Below are 23,139 nucleotides of genomic sequence, written 5' to 3'. Positions count from 1 at the left end.
AATCGTGCTGCTCTCTCTGCAAGTGTAGTAACTTTTTAACAACACAAAATGTCTAAACAAGCCACTGAGGGGCGAACAAGTGAACTTCTTTGGAATTGGCGATCCATTTATTCTCAATACAATATATACACGCCCACCATAACACAGAAGGGCGACAGCATTGTCCATATGTTATTATTATTATTATTATTATTATTATTATTATTATTATTATTATATTCAGCAATTCAGTTTTACTTCTCAACGTGCTTCCACAACACGGTCAAAAACTGTCTGCTTTCCCATTCCAAAAGCGAGTAAAGATAATTTTGATCCCTTCGGCTTCCGTACAATGACGTGAGAATGCGGAAGCTCCTTTGACAGCTGGGCGTGCCAGCTTGTAACAAAATAATAAAAGTGATGCTTCCAACAGAAGTCTTCCTGTGACGGAGAGACTCCTGACTACTCGAGAACCATCTGGAAGTTGTCTGTCAGTAAGCAGAGGGTGAGTCTCATGGCTGAGTTTTATTATGTGGTTTGTGGACAGTTGGTGCTACAGAATAAAGTTGATTCAGTCTGTAGGCACATAGATTCTTACAATCTGTTTTACCTGACAGGTTAAGCGGGATAGCTGGCTTTGTGTTAGAGGGGCAAAGACAGAGTATATCTAAATACTAGTATAGGTAATTGTAAGTATAATATAATATATCTACATTACGCAACATCATATGAAAGTTAGTTTCCTTGTACTAAAACTAATATTGACCATTTCCGCTTTTTTTTTTTTTTTTTACTAAATCTGGAAGTTTATTATTGTCTTGAATGTGTGACATTTTGTAAATACATTTGGTCTGCACATGAGAAATAATGGAGATGTGAAATGGAACACCCTAATAAGATATTGAAAGCTTGAGAAGAGGAGCCCAGACATGAAGCAAATTGTATTTTAAAATGTGTTTTTTGACTTAAGAAAAGAAAGTGCATGTAATATACAGTAACTTTTATAACCTACAGAACTCCTAAGACTAACCAAAAAGCCTAAACTAACATAATGCCAACTACTATATCTTCCCAAGACATTTATTCCATCAGTCTAAACATTGGTAATGTAAATGGATATGAGGGTAACTGGTTAAGCTTTTAATTTTAAATTTTAGGCATGCACCATATTGGATTTTTTGCTGATATCTTTCACTGATTTCATAATAAGTTAGGCTATGCGAAAAAAAGATAAGATTAATGTGACATTCTACATAAAAAATATACTCAGATGTACCCCCCTTGTAATCACCAATATTTTTATTAGTAACTCTATTTTTTTTCTTAGCAATTGTCACTGATTACACTTACAATTATTCTGTAATTAGTTACTTCCCAACTCTGATTACTAATGATAACAACCACTGCTTTGCATTGATATAACTAATATATTTAGGTGGGTAGAGGTTAGGGTAGTTGAACCAACTGTTAAAAAACGAATTTAATTAAATCTTTCTAGTCTGTTAAATGTTTGCTGAACTAAAGACTGAGTCTTACTGGTTTGGAAATGGCCTTAATATATCGTCCAACAAGAGAGTGAGATACAGATAAAGATATGAAAGCATTATTTTAAGTTTGCAATGTAATGATTCATGCTCTGCCTTCCTGTTTTTGTAGAAACAATGGCATCAGAAACCCCCCTATCCAAAGCCAACACCACCTTCTCCCTGGCTTTGCTCAAAAAGCTGGGCGATGACGACAACACCAAGAATATCTTCTTCTCCCCTTTCAGCATCTCCTCAGCCCTGGCTATGGTGATGCTGGGGTCTGGGGGCAACACAGCCGCACAGATGTCAGAGGTACATCACACACACACGCATTCACTAAATGTGTTTGTGAACAGACTAGCATTAATGGCATTGCAGGGTAGTGCTCCTCATCCTGTGTGATTTCGTGAGGCTTATAATCAATGTTATTATTGCTTTTTCTACCTGCTGGACAAAGTGATGCAGATTTCAAACTATTAAAACACCACCACAAACTCTGTCTTCTCACATAACATTAACCCAGCACTTCTCTAAGACAGTTACAAGCAACACTGAAGATAGTGGGATACATTTCATAGGAATAAAGGGCAGTGGTAGGCGTGCATGCTCTCATTTAGCATGAATCACCAGCTTTTTCTTTCAGCGTCAGCTACAAAAGATAACAAATATCTCTTCTGTTCAGGCTCTGACTAGATTTTATGGGGGGGTGGCGCTCTGTTGTGTTACTATAGAAACGTGAAACATAATATGGAAGTGTAAGGGCTGTAAAGATATAGGTGAAGTAGTCTGTACACCTTATCAGTTCCCTTTATGTTGCAGCCTGGGTGTCATAAAAGAGCAGTTTTTAAAGTTGAGTTGCTGCCACGTAGAAGACAAGTTGCAGTCCTCTTTAATGCAACTCAGTTAATCCAGACTAGACAATAAATAGTAATGACTATTATTAAAATTACAATCACAGCTTTCAGTTTTACTGTGCTCCTGTGCACAATGCAGATACAGCAAGTGTAGAATAAATTCCTAAATTTGTGGTTCCTCTGGAAAAAGAATTGTCAGAGCTTAATCTGTGTCTGTTCTGTGGTTTTGGGATATGGAGATAATCATGCATGTACAGTAATATACTTTGTTCAGTAGGATAATGACTGATTTATACTCTTACATCTTGAGGAGAATAAAACCCATCACATAGTGGCGGTTTGTGCACCAATAGAAACAGCAGAAGGGCCTTGGCAATAACCAGTACAGTGAGATATTGAGTAAAGGTAGTTTGAAAGTTTAGGTGGAAGTTAACATGACGTAAAACATGAACAGTTGGTGACATTTTTCTAAAGGATTTCTAAAGCAAAGTCACACCCAGGTTACTCCGGGCTGGTGGAAGGGTGAGTGTGTGGGAGGGGCAGAGTTCCACCCAAAATGCGCCATGTTTCTTCCAGAAATTACAGAAGAATGTTACATAAGTAAGTGATTACAACATATCGGAGCTGCACCAAGAATGAAGGCAGGGGAGGGTCATGAGTTGAGGTGATAAAACTGTGTCTGCACTGAAAGACTAGGTCAGTGAGAGAGAGAGTGGGTGTGTGATTGCATATGCATGAAAGGGAGCAGAGGTGACTGCAACATGTGGTTGCTTGGGTTTTTTAGCAGCCAGTTACCAGAAAGTCCTGTTGTGTAAAGTAGTAACTTGGATATTAGCCAGCTGGCCAACATTTTCTCCACAGATGCTGCAGTCCGTTGAGAGGAATACACACCCTAACCCACACCCACACTAGCAACTTTTTTCAGTCAGTTGGCTTGAACATGTTGCCCTACTATAATTGCTGCACATAACAAGAACATGAGAATCAATAAAACATATTGGTAAGCTAAATAAACCTGTCATACTTAAAGCTACATTTGGTAACTTTTATAAAGATAGCTTTTTGTCATATCTGCTGAAACTATCACTATGTCTTGACAGTACATGGGACGGTTAAGTGAAAAAAAATCCTCCCCCTCCTCCTCCTCCTGCTTCTCCTGCTCTGCGGCTGAGCAAAAACAAACAATCAGAGCCGAGGAGTCTCTGACGCAGCTGTCAATCATGTCAATCACTGCTCATGAACTGCGGTCAAACTGTCAAACTAGGCAGTGCTAGTCAAATATGAATCAAGATTTTGTTACTGCATTGCCTATTTCTCACTTCAGATGTTTTCGGAAACATATTTTAGTGCACTGTTTAACTGAAGTCACTCCACTACTACTGCCTGGATATAATGATAGTAAGCATAATTTTATTAAATATGATAAAAACGTACTTTAACAAATGGTTATCTAAAAATATTTCTGGAAGCATAACTTCAGCTCTACAACCGAGATGTCTTGTTGAATTGTTCTAAACGAGTGGTTTCTACTTTTTCTTTCTGTTTATGCCCCGCTGCCCTGTCTGTGGCACCAAAGTACCCCTTCATCAACACCACCCATCATGTTCCAAATGTGTTCATTTAAATCAGTTTTAAACTAATGTATTTAACAGTAGTAATGATATACAAGTGGATTAAGCAGTCAATGATTGGTTCACTTTGGTCCAGTTTTCATGCATTCTACTACCACTTGCAGTCAAGATAACTCAACAGATGTGTGTAGGAAAGTTATGTACATTCACAGGTTTGAAGATGGTCTTTGCACTGTGAACAATGTGTATTTTGATTAAATAGATAGCCACAATTGTCATCTCCTTATTTCTTTTTGTGGGAGAGAGGTTAATAACGGCATCGAAGTGTTTTGTACTCACTTAAAACGCCGCTCAAAAGTATGGCTTCATTTTAATTTGAAAAAGGACGGATTGGGACAGTGCAACACCTGTGAAAAACTTACTACTGCCAAAGGAGGTTGCACAACAAACATGACTAAACACCTTCACATGCATGGTATAATAATTAACGAGTGTACTGTGTTTAACTCGTTGAGTTGCTCTCCTGCTCCCGTCGCTTCCTCCACTTCTTCGGACAGTCAACCATCAGCCAGCAACTCCTCGTTGCAAACGGAATCAGGTACATGAAAATTATGTTTGTCTTATTCTTAAGTTAACAGACTAGCTAAAGTTATAGACTACAATTGCTAAAACTGTGTCAAATCTGTTCATAGTTGTTGAACGTTCTCAGAGTGAAGCTAACGTTAGCCAGTCTGAGCCTGCTGCTGCTGCTACGTTAACCAGCCAGCGACCCCAGCCAGCAGAGTCGTTTCTTCAACCAGCAAAGAAACAACGTGACACCCCATTCACTGTGGCAGCAAGGGGGAAGCTGTCAGCTGAGCAAATAGCAGAGTGCCACAGAAAAGTAACAGCCTATGTGGTGAAAAGGCTGCATCCCCTTTCAGATGTCTGAGAAGGCAGACATGATAATCTTCCTCAACAAGAACTGTTTTTGATTTGTCACACGACTGCTCCAGGGTTTGAGTTTGTTTTATTTTGTTTCATATACATCCACCTGGGCTGCAGCTCTTTGTTTTTTAGACTGCTGCCAACTTGTAGTGTTATTTCAGCAAGTTTCAGTTTTACAGTTACAGTTAGGGACCCTCCCTTGTAATTGAATACCCTAGTTACAGTACAGCAACCAAATGAAACTGTATCAAGTCAACTGGCAATATGAATAAATAAAAATGGCCTGTGCAAAGGCTTTTTCAGATGAAAAAATTCTCTTGTGAAATATTTGTGACCTGTTGACCTGCACCTCAAAGAATCGGAATCGAGAATCGTTAAGAACAGGAATCGAAATTGAGAATCGGAATCGTTAAAATCCAAACGATGGATCAGAAATGATTCATTTCTAATCCATCTTCCCAATTTAAGGCTAATGTACTGTGCAAGGCCTGAGGGATATGACTTAACCCACAGATCACTGCTGGAAAAATATAACTTCCTATACGCAACCAGAGACACATGGCATCTAACTTTACAGTTCCGGTTGCACCCCTAGGTCCTTTGCTTCACTGAGGCAGAGAAGCCACAGCACGCAGGAGCACAGCAGATGCAAATGCTGCAGCAGCAGCAGGTCCAGACCAAAGTGCCACTGCATCTGCTGAAGGTGGTAACAAAGTCAGCAGCAGAGGGATGATGAACTAACTGAGGGGGATTTTACTAACGGTGTGGTGTCATCTGGTGAGGGGATCCTTGGAGACAAAGAGATGGGGGCTCCAGAGAGAATTTCATGCTTTCACTCTGCTTTGCTTGCTGATGTCTTGAACTGAATTGGGAGGAGAAAAAAACAGTAATGCAGAGGAGCGGCCCTCGTGGTATGCTGTTTGCTGAAGGTTAAGTGTGTGTGTCCAACAGCTAGAAGCCCCATAGTATTACATAATACGCAGGAATGTAGTCCTGGCTTTTCTATTTATGTTTTTTTTCCTGGTGTGCTTTTTATCTCTTATAAGCAGCTGCTGGAAACCAGAGTGTGATTAGACTGGACCCTCGCTTAAAGAAATGATGACAGCAAAACGCATTTTGAAAATAGAGCTGTTTTCTTTTATCTCTCATCCCAGTGTCTTACTCTGATAATGCTCTTATGTGGTTAACACCAAATTTAGTCAACATGACTTCCTACTGAAATGACAGTTTCTGTCTTGCTGATGGACGCACACCAGCTAAACATACCATCCTGAATTCAGCTAAATAAAAACACTGGTATTTGTTTTTTAAGCTAACAATATAAATAAAAACATGGTGGCATATAAATAAAAACATGGTGGCGGGATGGCGTGTCTTCACATGAGTGTTTCTGTAAAGGCTTGTCAAAGCTTGGGCAGACATTTTCTATGGGATCTTTAAAGGCAGTGTTGAAGGGTAACTTTGGCAATTTTCAACCGTAGCCTTATTGTCCCGCCTTTTTCGTCTAAGTAACTAACTGTAACAACTGCATTTGAAATCTGTTCAGTATTGAACGAGAGGATTACAGCCGGCAGCGGCAAAACAGGCTGCAATGGAACCACTAGGGGCATTCGTGCACTGTCAGTCTAGGTCCACTAGAAGTGCTTGTTTTTACCACTGACAGGCTCAGATTATTGTAAGTGTCTGACAACATTATGGAAAGAATCTTCACAGAGATAGACAACTTTTTTGTTTAACCATAAACAGCCCTGAAATTGCTATTGCCAAAACCTCCAGACTGGATTTAAATAATCGGTGAGTTTCGCATGTGTCGAGCCAGCATGGTTAGCAAGATGGTTTTAGTGAGTTTTATTTTCTTACTGTTAACTTTGAATGAAGAGTTTTACAATGATAAAATTAGCCAGCCAGGGGGTCCAGATTTCTCCTTCATCATTAGTTCAAGGTCCAAACACTTTGATATATCCAGCATCATACTTGTGTTTGGCCATGTCGTCAAGCTAGTTTCCTGTCTTTGTCAAGTAGCTGTCCATTAGTCACTCACTCTACAGCAGAAAACAGCACTTTAAAATAAAAGCTCTGTGCTGGAAATTCATTGTACTTAAAAATAAAGTGGGTTTTTTTTCCTTTGGGTTGGGTTTTTTTTTTGTTTGTTTGTTTGTTTTTTTAACAATCGTGACACATTTGGGAGTCACCTTTGGTCCATTCAGAATGAATGACCCACCAGCTAGGAACTACTGGTTTAGACTGAGTCTGGAGGGTGTGGCAATGGCGATTTCTGCGGCTGTTTCTGGATAAACAAAAAGGATCTTACTCTTTAACAAAACAAAAGTCTTTCTTTGTATGGATCCTTTACATTATGTTGTCCCCGCCCCAAGTGTTTACATTGCAGCCTGTTTCGCTGGCTGCAGCCCTCTTGCTCAATACTGCACCAGCTATAAAACAATGTGTTTCCCATTAGTAACTTAGACAAAAAACCATGGGAAAATATGGTTCAGGTTGAAAAATACTGAAGTGATCCCTTTACCTTTTCCATGTCAGACTTTTATTGTATTTTTTCCCCATATTTTAGTCCATGTTGGGATGTCGTGCAGAAACATTGACATGTCAATGATATGGGTGTTCTCAGATACAATATACTGTATGGAGCACACTGCAAAAAATTTTTATCACCTTACCACCTTACCCATTAAGTGATGAGAAAGTCCATCCATTTCCTCCCAGTATTACATTATAGAACAGTCTATGTCTGATATACATTGTTCTATGCTGATTCTATGTGCACATCCAAATGTTACATACCTGATGAAAAAAAGAGGAATGGCTTTACAAGAGAAAGCTTAACACCCAAATCTACTTAGTATGTACTCAGTTACCCATCGTCGTTTAACATAATGTATACAATTGTGCAGCATGGAGCACTAAACCCAACAATCTATAAGGCAACCTTGATTATTTTGACTAGTCTCATCACTTAATAGGCAAGATGACCAGTCTAATATACACTTTATAACAGACTGGTCTGTCACATGCTCACTGCATCTCTGTAACACTTGTCTACTTTGTCCACAGTGCCTGAAAACCAAGGATTGTCAGGATGATGTCCATGCTGGCTTTGCCCAACTGCTGAGTGCAGTCAACAAGGCTGATGCTCCGTATGCCCTCAGTGTTGCCAACAGGCTGTACGGGGAGCAGTCCTACAAGTTTGTTGAGGTGCGTATTTCATCATGTAAATGTGTATATATGTCTTTGTGGGTAGGTGTAGTTTTGTTTACATATTATTAGGCTGGAGGCACAGATAAGAATCTTTTTAGGTTTTGTTAGAGGGAATGATGAATGAGGGGGTGGACGGCAGGCCAGCATACAAGCAAGTTAAGCCGTGACTGTGAGAATACTTTTGTGGCTGTAATGACAAACTAAAGTTCAGCAAAAATTTTGTTATTTGGATGATCACAAACTGTAAATGTGATGTTGATGGTTCCAGGATTTCCTGGAAAAAACCAGGAAGCACTACAGCGCAGAACTGGAGTCTGTGGACTTCATAAGCAGCCCAGAGGCAGCCAGGGTGAACATCAACAGCTGGGTGCTCGAGAAGACACAAGGTAGATCACACACTACCATACACACATCAAACATGGACATATGACAACTGAGCTTTCCATTTCTCAGACATGCTTTCATTTGTGTGATACTTCACTTATGGGTCAATTTTGTCTAACAGGTAAAATTAAGGACGTGCTGGCCAAGGGTGTGGTGGACAACATGACCAGGCTGGTGCTGGTCAATGCCATCTACTTCAAAGGCCACTGGAACAAACAGTTTAAGGTGGACTCCACACGGGACGCTCAGTTTAGACTCAACAAGGTAACACTGCTCAAATGAATAACACTGAGTTAAAAACCCAGACTTTCTGACTGTAGCTGACTTTTGTTAAACTGTACATTTAGGCCATGTACACTAATTCTGACTGACTGTCACTGAAAGTGTGGTAAAAGAGTGAATGAAAAGATTTTGACATCAGGGCCATGACAGGAAATGTGATCATATCAAATGGTGAAAACCAGGGTCAAAGAGCGGGAAATCTGATTACGTAATAAAAGTTCATTTGTCGAACACTTCTGTATTCCATGCTAGTTAGGACTAGTAGGGAGTGTTTCCCAATGGCTTTTTTAAACATCTGAGTGTTTTCCAGTGAAAAGGAATGACACATTTTTTGGAGAGTTGTTTGACCAAGAAGCACTGGAGAAAATGTGGCGTGACCTGCGGGACACATACACCTGCAACACAAGTGGGGGACAGGGTGCATAATATAATTTCGTAACTCCAATAGCCTGCTTTCAACAGGTCAGATAGTGATATTCAGGTTGATGATGGTGACGAGGAGGAAGATGCGGACTCCACACAAACAATGAGTGACAGTGTCAAGACAGAGAGGGAGGACAGCTCAGCCTTTTCAGGTAGCCGTGGTGCCAAATGCAGCAGGGTGAGAGTGGCGACAGGTGGGAGATACCTCCAGTGGAGAGAAGCAAGGCAGCAAAAGTATTTTTCCATTTTGTCTCGTATTGCAAATTTTTGCAAAAAATAGAACAATCAAATGCATCAGACTCAGTGTGCAAGGTTTCTGTGTGTAACTTTTTGTTTTCTTTTCCTTTTTTTTCTCTGAAAGACAGATTAAAAGAATGCATATGGGGGAAAAACGGGGGCTTGGTGTGCAAAGGTCTTAACATTGTCTTTAATTGGATACTTTTGTTGTTCACTTGCAGATAGTACACTTGTACACTTGCACTTTGATAGGGTAGTGTTGCCTCAAATCAAACATAGCCACTTTCCAGAGGTGATGATTCTTCTTCTACTCAGTGAATTGCAGCCAAACATACAGAAACACCAAACAGAACATTTGGCCATAGATCGTATAGTTTACACCAAAACATGCAAAAACAATGCCTGATGATAAAATGTGCCACCCTTAGCAAGCTAGCAAGCTAACGGCAACATTTATGCTATTGGTCGCGGTACAGAATTACAACAGAATTAACCTAATAAAACTAATGGCTTCTACCTGACAACAGTGTAGTGGTGGTGAAAGAAAACAGGTTTGAAATGTGTGTATGGTCCCGCCCCTTCTGCCACGTTGGCAACATGACCACCATTGAGGGTGTGAAGTGTTAAACGTTCCCTACTCAACTTTTTGACTGTTATGAGTGCGCCATTGTGTACCCATAGTGCACTGTATTTTGCCATACTTCTCAGTGTAAATGCACTCAAGCATTTAAAATAGCAAGTGTAAGTAGTACAGGAGTATCTGATTTGAGACACAGTTTAACTTAATACCAGGCTGAAGAGCAGTGTTTTGCTGCCCCCTCTGGTTAGAAGTTTCAAGTATGTTGCACCTCTGGCCACACCTGACAGCTAATGCTACTGTGCACTGACCACACCCTGCCATACACATCTGCATCACTGTAATAAGGTGATGTTTACAAGACGTCAGGTCTTTAAGCTCAAATATTTTTCCGTTTGCTGTTTTCAGAATGACACCAAGCCAGTGAAGATGATGCGCCAGAAATCCAAGTTCCCTTTGACCTACATCCCTGAAGCCAACTGCCAGGTAATGAAGCAATTCACTTAATCAATCAATACAGCATTTCAGTTAATACATCTGTCAGTCCCTCAACCAGATGTTTACTGATAAGGCAGCAATTAAACCAATCATGTATAACCTTTGTTGATGAGGTTAGGCAGTACATATATTTTTCATATAATGTTTGAAACCATCTGTTGTACAGGTCTTAGAGATGCCTTACAAAGGAAAGGAGCTCAGCATGCTCATCTTTTTACCCAATGTGATGGAGGACAGTTCAACAGGTCTGGAGAAGGTAGGACACACACACACACACACACACACTTGCATATGCATACATAAGGAACCCCACAAGACAAAGAAAAACCTTTTTTGTGTCCACCACCAGCTGGAGAAGGAGCTGACATATGAGAACTTTGTGAAGTGGTCTCGTCCAGATATGATGGATGAAATTGAGGTCACGGTTGAGCTGCCCCGGTTCAAGATGGAGGAGAATTATGACCTGAAGAATGTCCTGGTCAACATGGGCATGGTGGATGCCTTTGACGTGGCAATGAGTGATTTCTCTGGTAGGACTTGTGCCTGGATCATATCGCATATATTCATAATCTGAACTTGTTCCTGTCAATGTGCTCAACATTAGTGTCATGAAGGGCAGGGTTGGCATTATGTATTTTCTTTAAAAAATCTATTTCCTTTGTTCTTTGATAGGCATGTCACCCGCCAATGACTTGGTGCTGTCAAAAGTCGTCCACAAGGCTTTTGTGGAGGTCAACGAGGAGGGAACTGAGGCAGCTGCTGCCACTGCTGCTATCATGATGCTGCGCTGTGCCATAATGCCAGCCACCTTCATCGCAGACCACCCCTTCCTCTTCTTCATCCGACACAACCCCTCCATGAGCGTCCTCTTTGCTGGTCGATACTGCTCTCCTGAGTGAGCACAGAGAGGTGTTTCTCAACTGGAAGGGGGGCTTACAATACATCCATTAATGCAATAGTATAACATTTTCTTAGATAATACTGGAAGAATGTTGAGAATCACCACTCTGGGGTTTCCTGTAGCTAATCACATCCTGAGTTCCCGTCCTATATTTTCAACACCGGTATAATGATTAATAGCTGTGGTGTTGTTTTTTTCTGAACTGTGGCTTCTTGTCTGCCACACTTCTTACTTCTTGAGTGATTCTGTGTTTATCCTGATCATTAAATTCTTGCACTGTTTATCTTTTGCACCCAATCTCATCCTTAGAATCTGGTTCACTTTATGTCTGTAATACATGCATTGCCCTATTTGCTGCACCCTCACACCCCACCCTAGTTAATCTGTGCCATTACCATTATGTTAAACTTGTCTTAAACTTAACACCCTTTAAAAAAAAAAATTGCCTTAATCGCAATTTCTATCATGCCTCTTTTTTCAGCTGCCAGCAGACATGAACGTTTATACCATATGAAGATATGACAGTTGCAAGATTCTCTGCACTTTATATACAGAACATGCAATTTTAGCATTTTATAGATTCAGTTAACCAAAGAGAATGACGTGATGAAATCGCATTGTCAGATAGATGTCTTCAAGCAAAGTGCAGTTATTTGTATAGACTGCAGACTAAAGTATAGACTATAAAGAACAAGAACTTACATGAAAGTTGGAACTGGCATTGAGTCCAGATCATTTTTATTCTTATCTTTATGCTTTAACATGTGGAATAAAAGTGTGTGGCTCAAAAACATTATTTGTCACTTATTTGTTTTATTGACATTTACTCAGATCTGGTTCAGCCACGTGTGATAGGATAGATAACCTGAAGTCTGATCATTCACTGTGAAAGCGTTAATACTATACTGGCTGTCTGAGATGAGAAGTCTTTAACATATTACTCACTATTAATGTTTAACCTGAACTACAGTACAGTAATGCTTTGATCAATGCTATATGAGAAGAGTAAGTTGAGCTTATAGCACTTGTTACAATCACTAAGAGTATTCAGCAACTGCCTGGTGTCTTGTGTCTTGAGTAGGACAGGGGTAATCACTTCACTAGGGTCTTCAGGTGGCCACCCTCCTTAGTTGGTGTTTTGTTGGTAGGCCCACAACATCTCAAGAGTGTTCAGCAGCAACACCTGGCATTCCAGGTGTGCCCCCTCCGCTTTTACCTCTCATGTAGGTTATTTTGCAGACCAGTTGTGGTCCTTCCTTTTCATCCAAAGCCAATTGCTGCTTGGCTCAGCAGCGTCTGACAGTGACTTGATGGCATGTCGGAAAGCCTGTCCTCAAACCCCCATACTCGTCAGAAGACTGGTTGATGATGTAGCTACAAATCCTCTCCTCTCAACCTCTACAGGGAGCACCTGCGGTGAGGGCCTGCAGGACTGTTCAAGACAGCACTCACCCTTTTCACCACCTGTTCACACTGCTGCCATACGGAAGATGCTATAAGGCCCTGAAATGCCGCACCACCAGACTGAGTAACAGTTTTTACCCCACAGCCATGCACAAACTGAACACTCTCCCCCAAATCCCACTCCCTCTCTCCCCCACCACCACCACAACAATTTTAAATTGCACTACCATGGACAGATGTACAATAACTGTATATGCACTTAATGTTGTTGTTTTTATAGCACCTTATTTATCATATCTTTCTTATTTTAGCCGTATCCTATTTTAATATGTGGGTATGTTAGTGTGTGTTGAGTGAATTGAGGAGTTTTTCTCTTATGAGAGACAGCAAATTTCGTTGCATGTGAACATGTAATGACAATAAAGGTGTTCATTCAAGACAGAAAACCATGGGAAAATATGGTTCAGGTTGAAAAATACTGAAGCGTTCCCTTTACCTTTTCCATGTCAGGCTTTTATTGTATTTTTTTTCCCCCATATTTTAGTCCATGTTTAGTTTAGTTTAGTTTATTTCGAGTAGCATTCAGAAAAACACCCTCCACAAGATACATAGAAGATTTACCTCAACCACAAACATAATACAACGGGATGAAGCTAGTCAAAAATGTGTAGGCTGAAGCTCATGCTTATTATGCCTACCCTTTTTTTTAAAAAAAAAAAAAAAAAAAAAAAAACTTCAGCAAGGCAACTCTTTAACTTCATAATCTGAGTTAGACTATAAAGCTCCAGAACAAACAAGCTTTCAACATCCAACAGAAATAAATAAGTTCCATAACAAAAATCCAAGCAAATACAACCAAGAGTTTCAGTATTTTCATACTCTTCTTCATAACTGATTTTTTATATTTTTTTAGGACTTTAGTTTTAAACATATTTTTAAATGTGGAAAGTGAACTACACATTTTTAATTCATCTTCACAGCTATTCCACAAGTTGACACCTCTGACAGAAACACATCTCTGCTTTATACATGTTCTTATCTTGATTTTTTTTGAAAAACCCTGTTCCCCTGAGATTATAGCGACTCTCTGATTTCAAACAGCCTCTGAGTACTGCAGCAAAGTAAATTATTATGTACTTTGTACATTATCTGTGCCATTTTAAATTCAACTAAATCATAACATTTAAGGGTTTTTAAATCAATAAACAATTTGTTAGTTGTTTCAATGTAGTTAGATCGATTTATAATTTGTATAGCTCTTCTTTGTAACTTAAAAATAGGATGAGTGTTAGTTTTGTATGCGTTACCCCATATTTCCACACAGTAAGTCATAGATGGAAGTAACAGAGAACAGTAAAGCGTGTATAATGACTTTTTGTTAAGGACATCCTTTGTTTTATAAAGTATAGCGACGGTTTTTGACATTTTAGTTTTCACATTATTTATATGTGGCTTCCAACAAAGTTTATCATCAATTATCACACCAAGAAATTTATTTTCATACACTCTTTCAATTTCACTGCAATTTACCTTGATTTTAACCTGGTTTTTAATTTGTCTGGTGCCAAAATTTATAAACTTTGTTTTGTTTAGGTTCAGTGATAACTTATTAATGTCAAACCAGTTTTTCAGTACATTAAATTCCTTTTCAGCTGTACTCAGAAGCTGTTCTAGATTTTTACCAGAGCAATAGAGAGTGGTGTCATCAGCAAATAAAACACATTTTAACAGTTTGAAAACATTGCAAATATCATTGATATATAATATGAATAATTTAGGACCTAACACAGACCCTTGAGGGACCCCACAAGTGACCTTCAATTGATCTGATTTAACATTGTTTAAGTGCACATATTGATATCTGTCCTCCAAGTAACTTTTCATCCACGTGTATGCTAACCCTCTTATACCATATTTCTCTAATTTATTCATTAATATATCATGATCAGTAGTATCAAACATATACATATAAACACACATATAAAAACACCAACAGTATATTCCTTGTTATCTATTGCAGTTGATATCCTTTCCACAAGTTCCATCACTGCCTTAGAGGTGGACCTTTTTTCTGTAAAGCCATATTGGCTGTCACTTAAAACATTGTGTTTCTCAATAAATGTATCAAGTCTATGGATGAATAATTTTTCTAAAATTTTTGAGAATTGTGGAAGTAAGGATATTGGTCTGTAGTTTGTAAATTGGTGTTTTTCTCCGCTTTTATAGATAGGAATGACTTTTGCTGTTTTCATTTTTGAAGGAAACGTACCAGTTTGAAAGGACAGGTTACAGATGTATGTAAATGGTTGCACTATATATTCTATAATATGTTTTACTAATACCATGTCAATATCAAAACAATCAGTGGACTTTTTATTCTTAAGTGTTTTCACAATATCAAGTATTTCTCTATCATTTACAGCATTAATAAACATAGAAGAGGAGTTTTTAATAATATGTTTATCTATTTCATTGTTAATTCTTGGCACAGGAATTTCTTTTGCTAGGTTATAACCTACCTGTACAAAGAAAGCATTGAATTCATTTGCTATTTCTTTAATTATATCAATGATAATATTTTCATCTTTTATAAAGTATTCTGGATAATCAATTTTTTTAGAGCCTTTTTTAATTATACTATTTAATACTCTCCATATCTCTTGTGTATTGCTCCTGTTTTACTTCAATAATAATAATGATAATAATCTTTCTTACTTGTTCTTATAATATTTACTAATTTATTTTTATATGACTTATATTTTACTTCAGCCTCTTTTGTCCTCTGTTTTGTAAATCTCTTATATAAAATATTTTTCTTTTTACATGCATCCTGTATCCCGTTTGTGATCCATGGCTTATTTAAACACTGGTGCTTCCTGGTTACTTCCATTAAAGGACAATGTTTCTCATATAATGAGATTAAAGTTGACAAAAATGCATTGTATGCATTATTAGGATCTTCATTTACATAAACCTCGTTCCAGTTTTGTTCCCCTATATCCACCTTTAGGGCAGCGATGGCTCTTGATGTTCTATGTCTTATCATTTCAAATCTATAGGTCTTTTGTTTAGTTTTTGACCCAAAATAATTTTGAAAAATTGCAAAAACAGGAAGATGATCACTTATGTCATTTATGAGAAGTCCACCTACTATTTCATTGTCAATTTTATTTGTGAATATATTATCTATTAGTGTAGCTGTGTCTATTGTTATTCTGCTTGATTATATAATTACCGGAAAAAGGCAGTGACTATACATTGTATGTATAAATTCTGTTGTTTTTTGGTGTCCATTTGGGTCTAAAAAATCTATATTAAAATCATCACAAATTATTTGCACTTTTTTATCATTTGTATTGCTAAATATGGCAGCTAGTTTTTCATTGAATGTGTCAAGGCATGATCCTGCTGTTCTATAAATACAACTTATGATTATATTATTAGTTTTTTTAATATGAATTTCAATAGTTAAACATTCCAATACATCATCTATTGTGTATAGAATAGTAATAAAGTGTAATAGTAATAATTCATATCCTTCTAGTCCCATATCATTGACTTTCTCATTATCAATCCATGTTTCTGAAATTGCAATTATGTTGAACTTATTAAGTTTACCCAAGTATTCTTCAATTTTAGAGAAATTTTTATATTTTTTATAAAGGCTTCTACTATTGAATATTAAATGCTCATTTAAATAGACACCAGTCCCCCTTAATTTCTTTGCCTGTTTCAGTAGCTCAATCTTGGTCTTACGGCTCACAAACCGAACAATGATTGCCGGCTTTGTTTTGCTGTCTTTTCTGGGGAGCGTGTGACAGGTTGCGATGTTATGACTCTGAATACTCACGTTTTTAGTTAGGAGGAATTTCATGACTTGTTGTTCAAGCGTTTGTAGCTCCTCTGCTGGGGCGTCCTCACCATCTTTACTTCTACCTGCCCTGGCTCTAGCATAGGTTTGATGTGACGTCTCCAGTCCGCTTATGATTAAATCATCCATTCTTGTGTATTGTTCAATGTCCTCGATTCGCCGTTCCAAGCTATTTTCTTATCTTTATCTTTTACCAGGTTTTTCAATTGTTATCTCTCCCATTAAGTCATGTAGCATACCTTGTTGTTTTGCCACTTTGCTGAGCTCACCCGACATGAAATTGAGAGATTTCTTGATCTCCTCCAACTCCTCCTCAACTCCAGAATTAGCTTTCTTTGGTGGCATTTTGAGTTCAGTGGTAGCTGCTACAGGGCCTTGTGGTAGCTGCTGCTGGGCCTGGTGGTTGCTAATACAGGGCCTGGTGTTAGCTGCTGCTGGGCCTGGTGGTAGCTGTCACAGGGTCCTTGATTCCAGTTTATTTCCCAAAAATTTTGCTTTCAGCTGCAAATTCCACTCTTGTGTAGTATAAGGCCACACTAACCTCAAGTGATGCGATTTTGATGGAGGAAATGTATAGGATTGTAGAGATTTCAGGCAGCTACTGCTTGCTGCTCTGTGCTCTGTGCTTGGGATGTCGTGCAGAAACATTGACATGTCAATGATATGGGTGTTCTCAGATACAATATACTGTATGGAGCTCACTGCAAAAAATGTATCTAATATACCACCTTACCCATTAAGTGATGAGAAAGTCCATCCGTTTCCTCACAGTATTACATTATAGAACAGTCTATGTCTGATATACATTGTTCTATGCTGATTCTATGTGCACATCCAAATGTTACATACCTGATGAAAAAAAAAGGAATGGCTTTACAAGAGAAAGCTTAACACCCAAATCTACTCAGTATGTACTCAGTTACCCATCGTCGTTTAACATAACGTATACAATTGTGCAGCATGGAGCACTAAACCCAACAATCTATAAGGCAACCTTGATTATTTTGACTAGTCTCATCACTTAATAGGCAAGATGACCAGTCTAATATACACTTTATAATAGATTGGTCTGTCACATGCTCACTGCATCTCTGTAACACTTGTCTACTTTGTCCACAGTGCCTGAAAACCAAGGATTGTCAGGATGATGTCCATGCTGGCTTTGCCCAACTGCTGAGTGCAGTCAACAAGGCTGATGCTCCGTATGCCCTCAGTGTTGCCAACAGGCTGTACGGGGAGCAGTCCTACAAGTTTGTTGAGGTGCGTGTTTCATCATGTAAATGTGTATATATGTCTTAGTTGGTAGGTGTAGTTTTGTTTACATATTATTAGGCTGGAGGCACAGATAAGAATCTTTTTAGGTTTTGTTAGAGGGAATGATGAATGAGGGGGTGGACAGCAGGCCAGCATACAAGCAAGTTAAGCCGTGACTGTGAGAATACTTTTGTGGCTGTAATGACTTTTAATTCCGCAAACTAAAGTTCAGCAAAGATTTTGTTGTTTGGATGATCACAAACTGTAAATGTGATGTTGATGGTTCCAGGATTTCTTGGAAAAAACCAGGAAGCACTACAGCGCAGAACTGGAGTCTGTGGACTTCATAAGCAGCCCAGAGGCAGCCAGGGTGAACATCAACAGCTGGGTGCTCGAGAAGACACAAGGTAAATCACACACAAACATACACACATCAAACATGGACATATGACAACTGAGCTTGCCATTTCTCAGACATGCTTTCAGTTGTGTGATAATTCACTTATGGGTCAATTTTGTCTAACAGGTAAAATTAAGGACGTGCTGGCCAAGGGTGTGGTGGACAACATGACCAGGCTGGTGCTGGTCAATGCCATCTACTTCAAAGGCCACTGGAACAAACAGTTTAAGGTGGACTTCACACGGGACACTCAGTTTAGACTCAACAAGGTAACACTGCTCAAATGAATAACACTGAGTTAAAAACCCAGACTTTCTGACTGTAGCTGACTTTTGTTAAACTGTACATTTAGGCCATGTACACTAATTCTGACTGACTGTCACTGAAAGTGTGGTAAAAGAGTGAATGAAAAGATTTTGACATCAGGGCCATGACAGGAAATGTGATCATATCAAATGGTGAAAACCAGGGTCAAAGAGCAGGAAATCTGATTACGTAATAAAAGTTCATTTGTCGAACACTTCTGTATTGCATACTAGTGAGGACTAGTAGAGAGTGTTTCCCAATGGCTCTTTTAAACATCTGAGTGTTTTCCAGTGAAAAGGAATGACGCATTTTTTGGAGAGTTGTTTGACCAAGAAGCACTGGAGAAAATGTGGCATGACCTGTGGGACACATACACCTGCAACACGAGTGGAGGACAGGGTGCATAATATAATTTCATAACTCCGATAGCCTGCTTTCAACAAGTCAGATAGTGATATTCAGGTTGATGATGGTGATGAGGAGGAAGATGCGGACTCCACACAAACAATGAGTGACAGTTGCGAGACAGAGAGGGAGGACAGCTCAGCCCTTTCAGGTAGCTGTGGTGCCAAATGCAGCAGGGTGAGAGTGGCGACAGGTGGGAGATACCTCCAGAGGAGAGAAGCAAGGCAGCAGAAGTATTTTTCCATTTTGTCTCGTATTGCAATTTTTTGCAAAAAATACAACAATCAAATGCGTCAGACTCAGTGTGCAAGGTTTCTGTGTGTAACTTTTGTTTTCTTTTTCTTTTTTTTCTCTGAAAGACAGATTAAAAGAATGCATATGGGGGAAAAACGGGGGCTTGGTGTGCAAAGGTCTTAACATTGTCTTTAATTGGATACTTTTGTTGTTCACTTGCAGATAGTACACTTGTACACTTGCACTTTGATAGGGTAGTGTTGCCTCAAATCAAACATAGCCACTTTCCGGGGGTGATGATTCTTCTTCTACTCAGTGAATTGCAGCCAAACATACAGAAACACCAAACAGAACATATGGCCATAGATCGTATAGCTTACACCAAAACATGTAAAAACAATGCCCGATGATAAAATGTGCCACCCTTAGCAAGCTAGCAAGCTAACGGCAACATTTATGCTATTGTTTGCAGTACAGAATTACAACAGAATTAACCTAATAAAACTAATGGCTTCCACCTGACAACAGTGTAGTGGTGGTGAAAGAAAACAGGTTTGAAATGTGTGTATGGTCCCGCCCCTTCTGCCACGTTGGCAACATGACCACCATTGAGGGTGTGAAGTATTACGTTCCCTACTCAACTTTTTGACTGTTATGAGTGCGCCATTGTGTACCCATAGTGCACTGTATTTTGCCATACTTCTCAGTGTAAATGCACTCAAGCATTTAAAATAGCAAGTGTAAGTAGTACAGGAGTATCTGATTTGAGACACAGTTTAACTTAATACCAGGCTGAAGAGCAGTGTTTTGCTGCCCCCTCTGGTTAGAAGTTTCAAGTATGTTGCACCTCTGGCCACACCTGACAGCTAATGCCACTGTGCACTGACCACACCCTGCCATACACATCTGCATCACTGTAATAAGGTGATGTGTACAAGATGTCAGGTCTTTAAGCTCACATATTTTTCCGTTTGCTGTTTTCAGAATGACACCAAGCCAGTGAAGATGATGCACCAGAAATCCAAGTTCCCTTTGACCTACATCCCTGAAGCCAACTGCCAGGTAATGAAGCAATTCACTTAATCAATCAATACAGCATTTCAGTCAATACATCTGTCAGTCCCTCAACCAGATGTTTACTGATAAGGCAGCAATCAAACCAATCATGTACAACCTTTGTTGATGAGGTTAGGCAGTACATATATTTTTCATATGATGTTTGAAACCATCTGTTGTACAGGTCTTAGAGATGCCTTACAAAGGAAAGGAGCTCAGCATGCTCATCTTTTTACCCAATGTGATGGAGGACAGTTCAACAGGTCTGGAGAAGGTAGGACACACACACACACACACACACACACACACACACACACACATGCATACATAAGGAACCCCACAAGACAAAGAAAAACCTTTTTTGTGTCCATCACCAGCTGGAGAAGGAGCTGACATATGAGAACTTTGTGAAGTGGTCTCGTCCAGATATGATGGATGAAGATGAGGTCATGGTTGAGCTGCCCCGGTTCAAGATGGAGGAGAATTATGACCTGAAGAATGTCCTGGTCAGCATGGGCATGGTGGATGCCTTTGACATGGCAATGAGTGATTTCTCTGGTAGGACTTGTGCCTAGATCATATCGCATATATTCATAATCTGAACTTGTTCCTGTCAATGTGCTCAACATAAGTGTCATGAAGGGCAGGGTTGGCATTGTGTATTTTCTTTAAATAATTTATTTCCTTTGTTCTTTGACAGGCATGTCTCCCGCCAATGACCTGGTGCTGTCAAAAGTCGTCCACAAGGCTTTTGTGGAGGTCAACGAGGAGGGAACTGAGGCAGCTGCTGCCACTGCTGCTATCATCAATCAGTGCTGTCTCATTAGGCCAGCCACCTTCATCGCAGACCACCCCTTCCTCTTCTTCATCCGACACAACCCCTCTATGAGCGTCCTCTTTGCTGGTCAATACTGCTCTCCTGAGTGAGCACAGAGAGGTGTTTCTCAACTGGAAGGGGGGCTTACAATACATCCATTAATGCAATAGTATAACATTTTCTTAGATAATACTGGAAGAATGTTGAGAATCACCACTCTGGGGTTTCCTGTAGCTAATCACATCCTGAGTTCCCGTCCTATATTTTCAACACCGGTATAATGATTAATAGCTGTGGTGTTGTTTTTTTCTGAACTGTGGCTTCTTGTCTGCCACACTTCTTACTTCTTGAGTGATTCTGTGTTTATCCTGATCATTAAATTCTTGCACTGTTTATCTTTTGCACCCAATCTCATCCTTAGAATCTGGTTCACTTTATGTCTGTAATACATGCATTGCCCTATTTGCTGCACCCTCACACACCCTAGTTAATCTGTGCCATTACCATTATGTTAAACTTGTCTTAAACTTAACACCCTTTAAAAAAAAAAATTGCCTTAATCGCAATTTCTATCATGCCTCTTTTTTCAGCTGCCAGCAGACATGAACGTTTATACCATATGAAGATATGACAGTTGCAAGATTCTCTGCACTTTATATACAGAACATGCAATTTTAGCATTTTATAGATTCAGTTAACCAAAGAGAATGACGTGATGAAATCGCATTGTCAGATAGATGTCTTCAAGCAAAGTGCAGTTATTTGTATAGACTGCAGACTAAAGTATAGACTATAAAGAACAAGAACTTACATGAAAGTTGGAACTGGCATTGAGTCCAGATCATTTTTATTCTTATCTTTATGCTTTAACATGTGGAATAAAAGTGTGTGGCTCAAAAACATTATTTGTCACTTATTTGTTTTATTGACATTTACTCAGATCTGGTTCAGCCACGTGTGATAGGATAGATAACCTGAAGTCTGATCATTCACTGTGAAAGCGTTAATATTACACTGGCTGTCTGAGATGAGAAGTCTTTAACATATTACTCACTATTAATGTTTAACCTGAACTACAGTACAGTAATGCTTTGATCAATGCTATATGAGAAGAGTAAGTTGAGCTTATAGCACTTGTTACAATCACTAAGAGTATTCAGCAACTGCCTGGTGTCTTGTGTCTTGAGTAGGACAGGGGTAATCACTTCACAAGGGTCTTCAGGTGGCCACCCTCCTTAGTTGGTGTTTTGTTGGTAGGCCCACGACATCTCAAGAGTGTTCAGCAGCAACACCTGGCATTCCAGGTGTGCCCCCCTCCGCTTTTACCTCTCATGTAGGTTATTTTGCAGACCAGTTGTGGTCCTTCCTTTTCATCCAAAGCCAATTGCTGCTTTGCTCAGCAGCGTCTGACAGTGACTTGATGGCATGTCGGAAAGCCTGTCCTCAAACCCCCATGCTCGTCAGAAGACTGGTTGATGATGTAGCTACAAATCCTCTCCACCCAACCTCTACAGGGAGCACCTGGGGTGAGGGCCTGCAGGACTATTCAAGACAGCACTCACGCTTTTTACCACCCGTTCGCACTAAGCGTGAGTGCTGCTGCTGCTTCCGTATGGCAGCAGCACTCACGCTTTTTACCACCTGTTCGCACTGCTGCCATACGGAAGATGCTATAGGGCCCTGAAATGCTGCACCCCCAGACTGAGTAATAGTTTTTACCCCACAGCCATGCACAAACTGAACACTCTCTCCCAAATCCCCCTCCCTCTCTCCCCCACCACCACCACAACCATTTTAAATTGCACTACCATGGACAGATGTACAATAACTGTATATGCACTTAATGTTGTTGTTTTTATAGCACCTTATTTATCATATCTATCTTATATCTATCTTATTTTAGCCTTATCCTATTTTAATGTGTGGGTATATGAGTGTGTGTTGAGTGAACTGAGGAGTTTTTCTCTTATGAGAAACGTAATGACAATAAAGGCAGTCATTCAAGACAATAATTGTCAGA

General features: G+C 39.4%; 1 protein-coding gene and 2 long non-coding RNA genes across 6 annotated transcripts; 2 read left to right on the top strand and 1 right to left on the bottom strand.

Annotated features, from left to right (window-relative positions):
* Positions 1 to 338: 338 nt before the first annotated feature.
* Positions 339 to 22,021, top strand: LOC125882048 (leukocyte elastase inhibitor-like). 4 transcript variants are annotated; one of them, XM_049565663.1, is made up of 10 exons: positions 339 to 484; positions 1,636 to 1,817; positions 5,453 to 5,560; positions 17,767 to 17,907; positions 18,191 to 18,308; positions 18,428 to 18,570; positions 20,231 to 20,308; positions 20,487 to 20,576; positions 20,680 to 20,860; positions 21,003 to 22,021. In XM_049565663.1, exons 2-10 carry the CDS (start codon positions 1,641 to 1,643, stop codon positions 21,227 to 21,229), a joined length of 1,263 nt encoding a protein of 420 aa, XP_049421620.1. In that variant the 5' UTR covers positions 339 to 484; positions 1,636 to 1,640; the 3' UTR covers positions 21,230 to 22,021. The 4 variants fall into 4 exon arrangements, with proteins under 4 accessions (XP_049421620.1, XP_049421619.1, XP_049421622.1 ...); XM_049565662.1 differs by lacking the exons at positions 17,767 to 17,907; positions 18,191 to 18,308; positions 18,428 to 18,570; ... (2 more) ...; positions 20,680 to 20,860; positions 21,003 to 22,021 and adding exons at positions 7,927 to 8,067; positions 8,339 to 8,456; positions 8,576 to 8,718; ... (2 more) ...; positions 10,821 to 11,001; positions 11,144 to 12,165; XM_049565665.1 differs by lacking the exon at positions 5,453 to 5,560.
* LOC125882050 (uncharacterized) lies at positions 1,824 to 4,753 on the top strand. Its single transcript, XR_007448296.1, has 2 exons — positions 1,824 to 4,528; positions 4,623 to 4,753. It is a non-coding gene; the product is annotated as an uncharacterized LOC125882050 (long non-coding RNA).
* On the bottom strand, positions 11,668 to 21,795 carry LOC125882049 (uncharacterized). Its single transcript, XR_007448295.1, has 2 exons — positions 21,655 to 21,795; positions 11,668 to 11,799 (listed from the first exon to the last, which is right to left on the bottom strand). It is a non-coding gene; the product is annotated as an uncharacterized LOC125882049 (long non-coding RNA).
* Positions 22,022 to 23,139: the final 1,118 nt, after the last annotated feature.

This window comes from Epinephelus fuscoguttatus, linkage group LG21, assembly GCF_011397635.1.
Source record: "Epinephelus fuscoguttatus linkage group LG21, E.fuscoguttatus.final_Chr_v1".
Lineage (NCBI taxonomy): Eukaryota > Metazoa > Chordata > Actinopteri > Perciformes > Serranidae > Epinephelus > Epinephelus fuscoguttatus.
The sequence above is the reverse complement of the archived record's forward strand: the minus strand, read 5'-3'. Positions and strand labels throughout refer to the sequence as shown.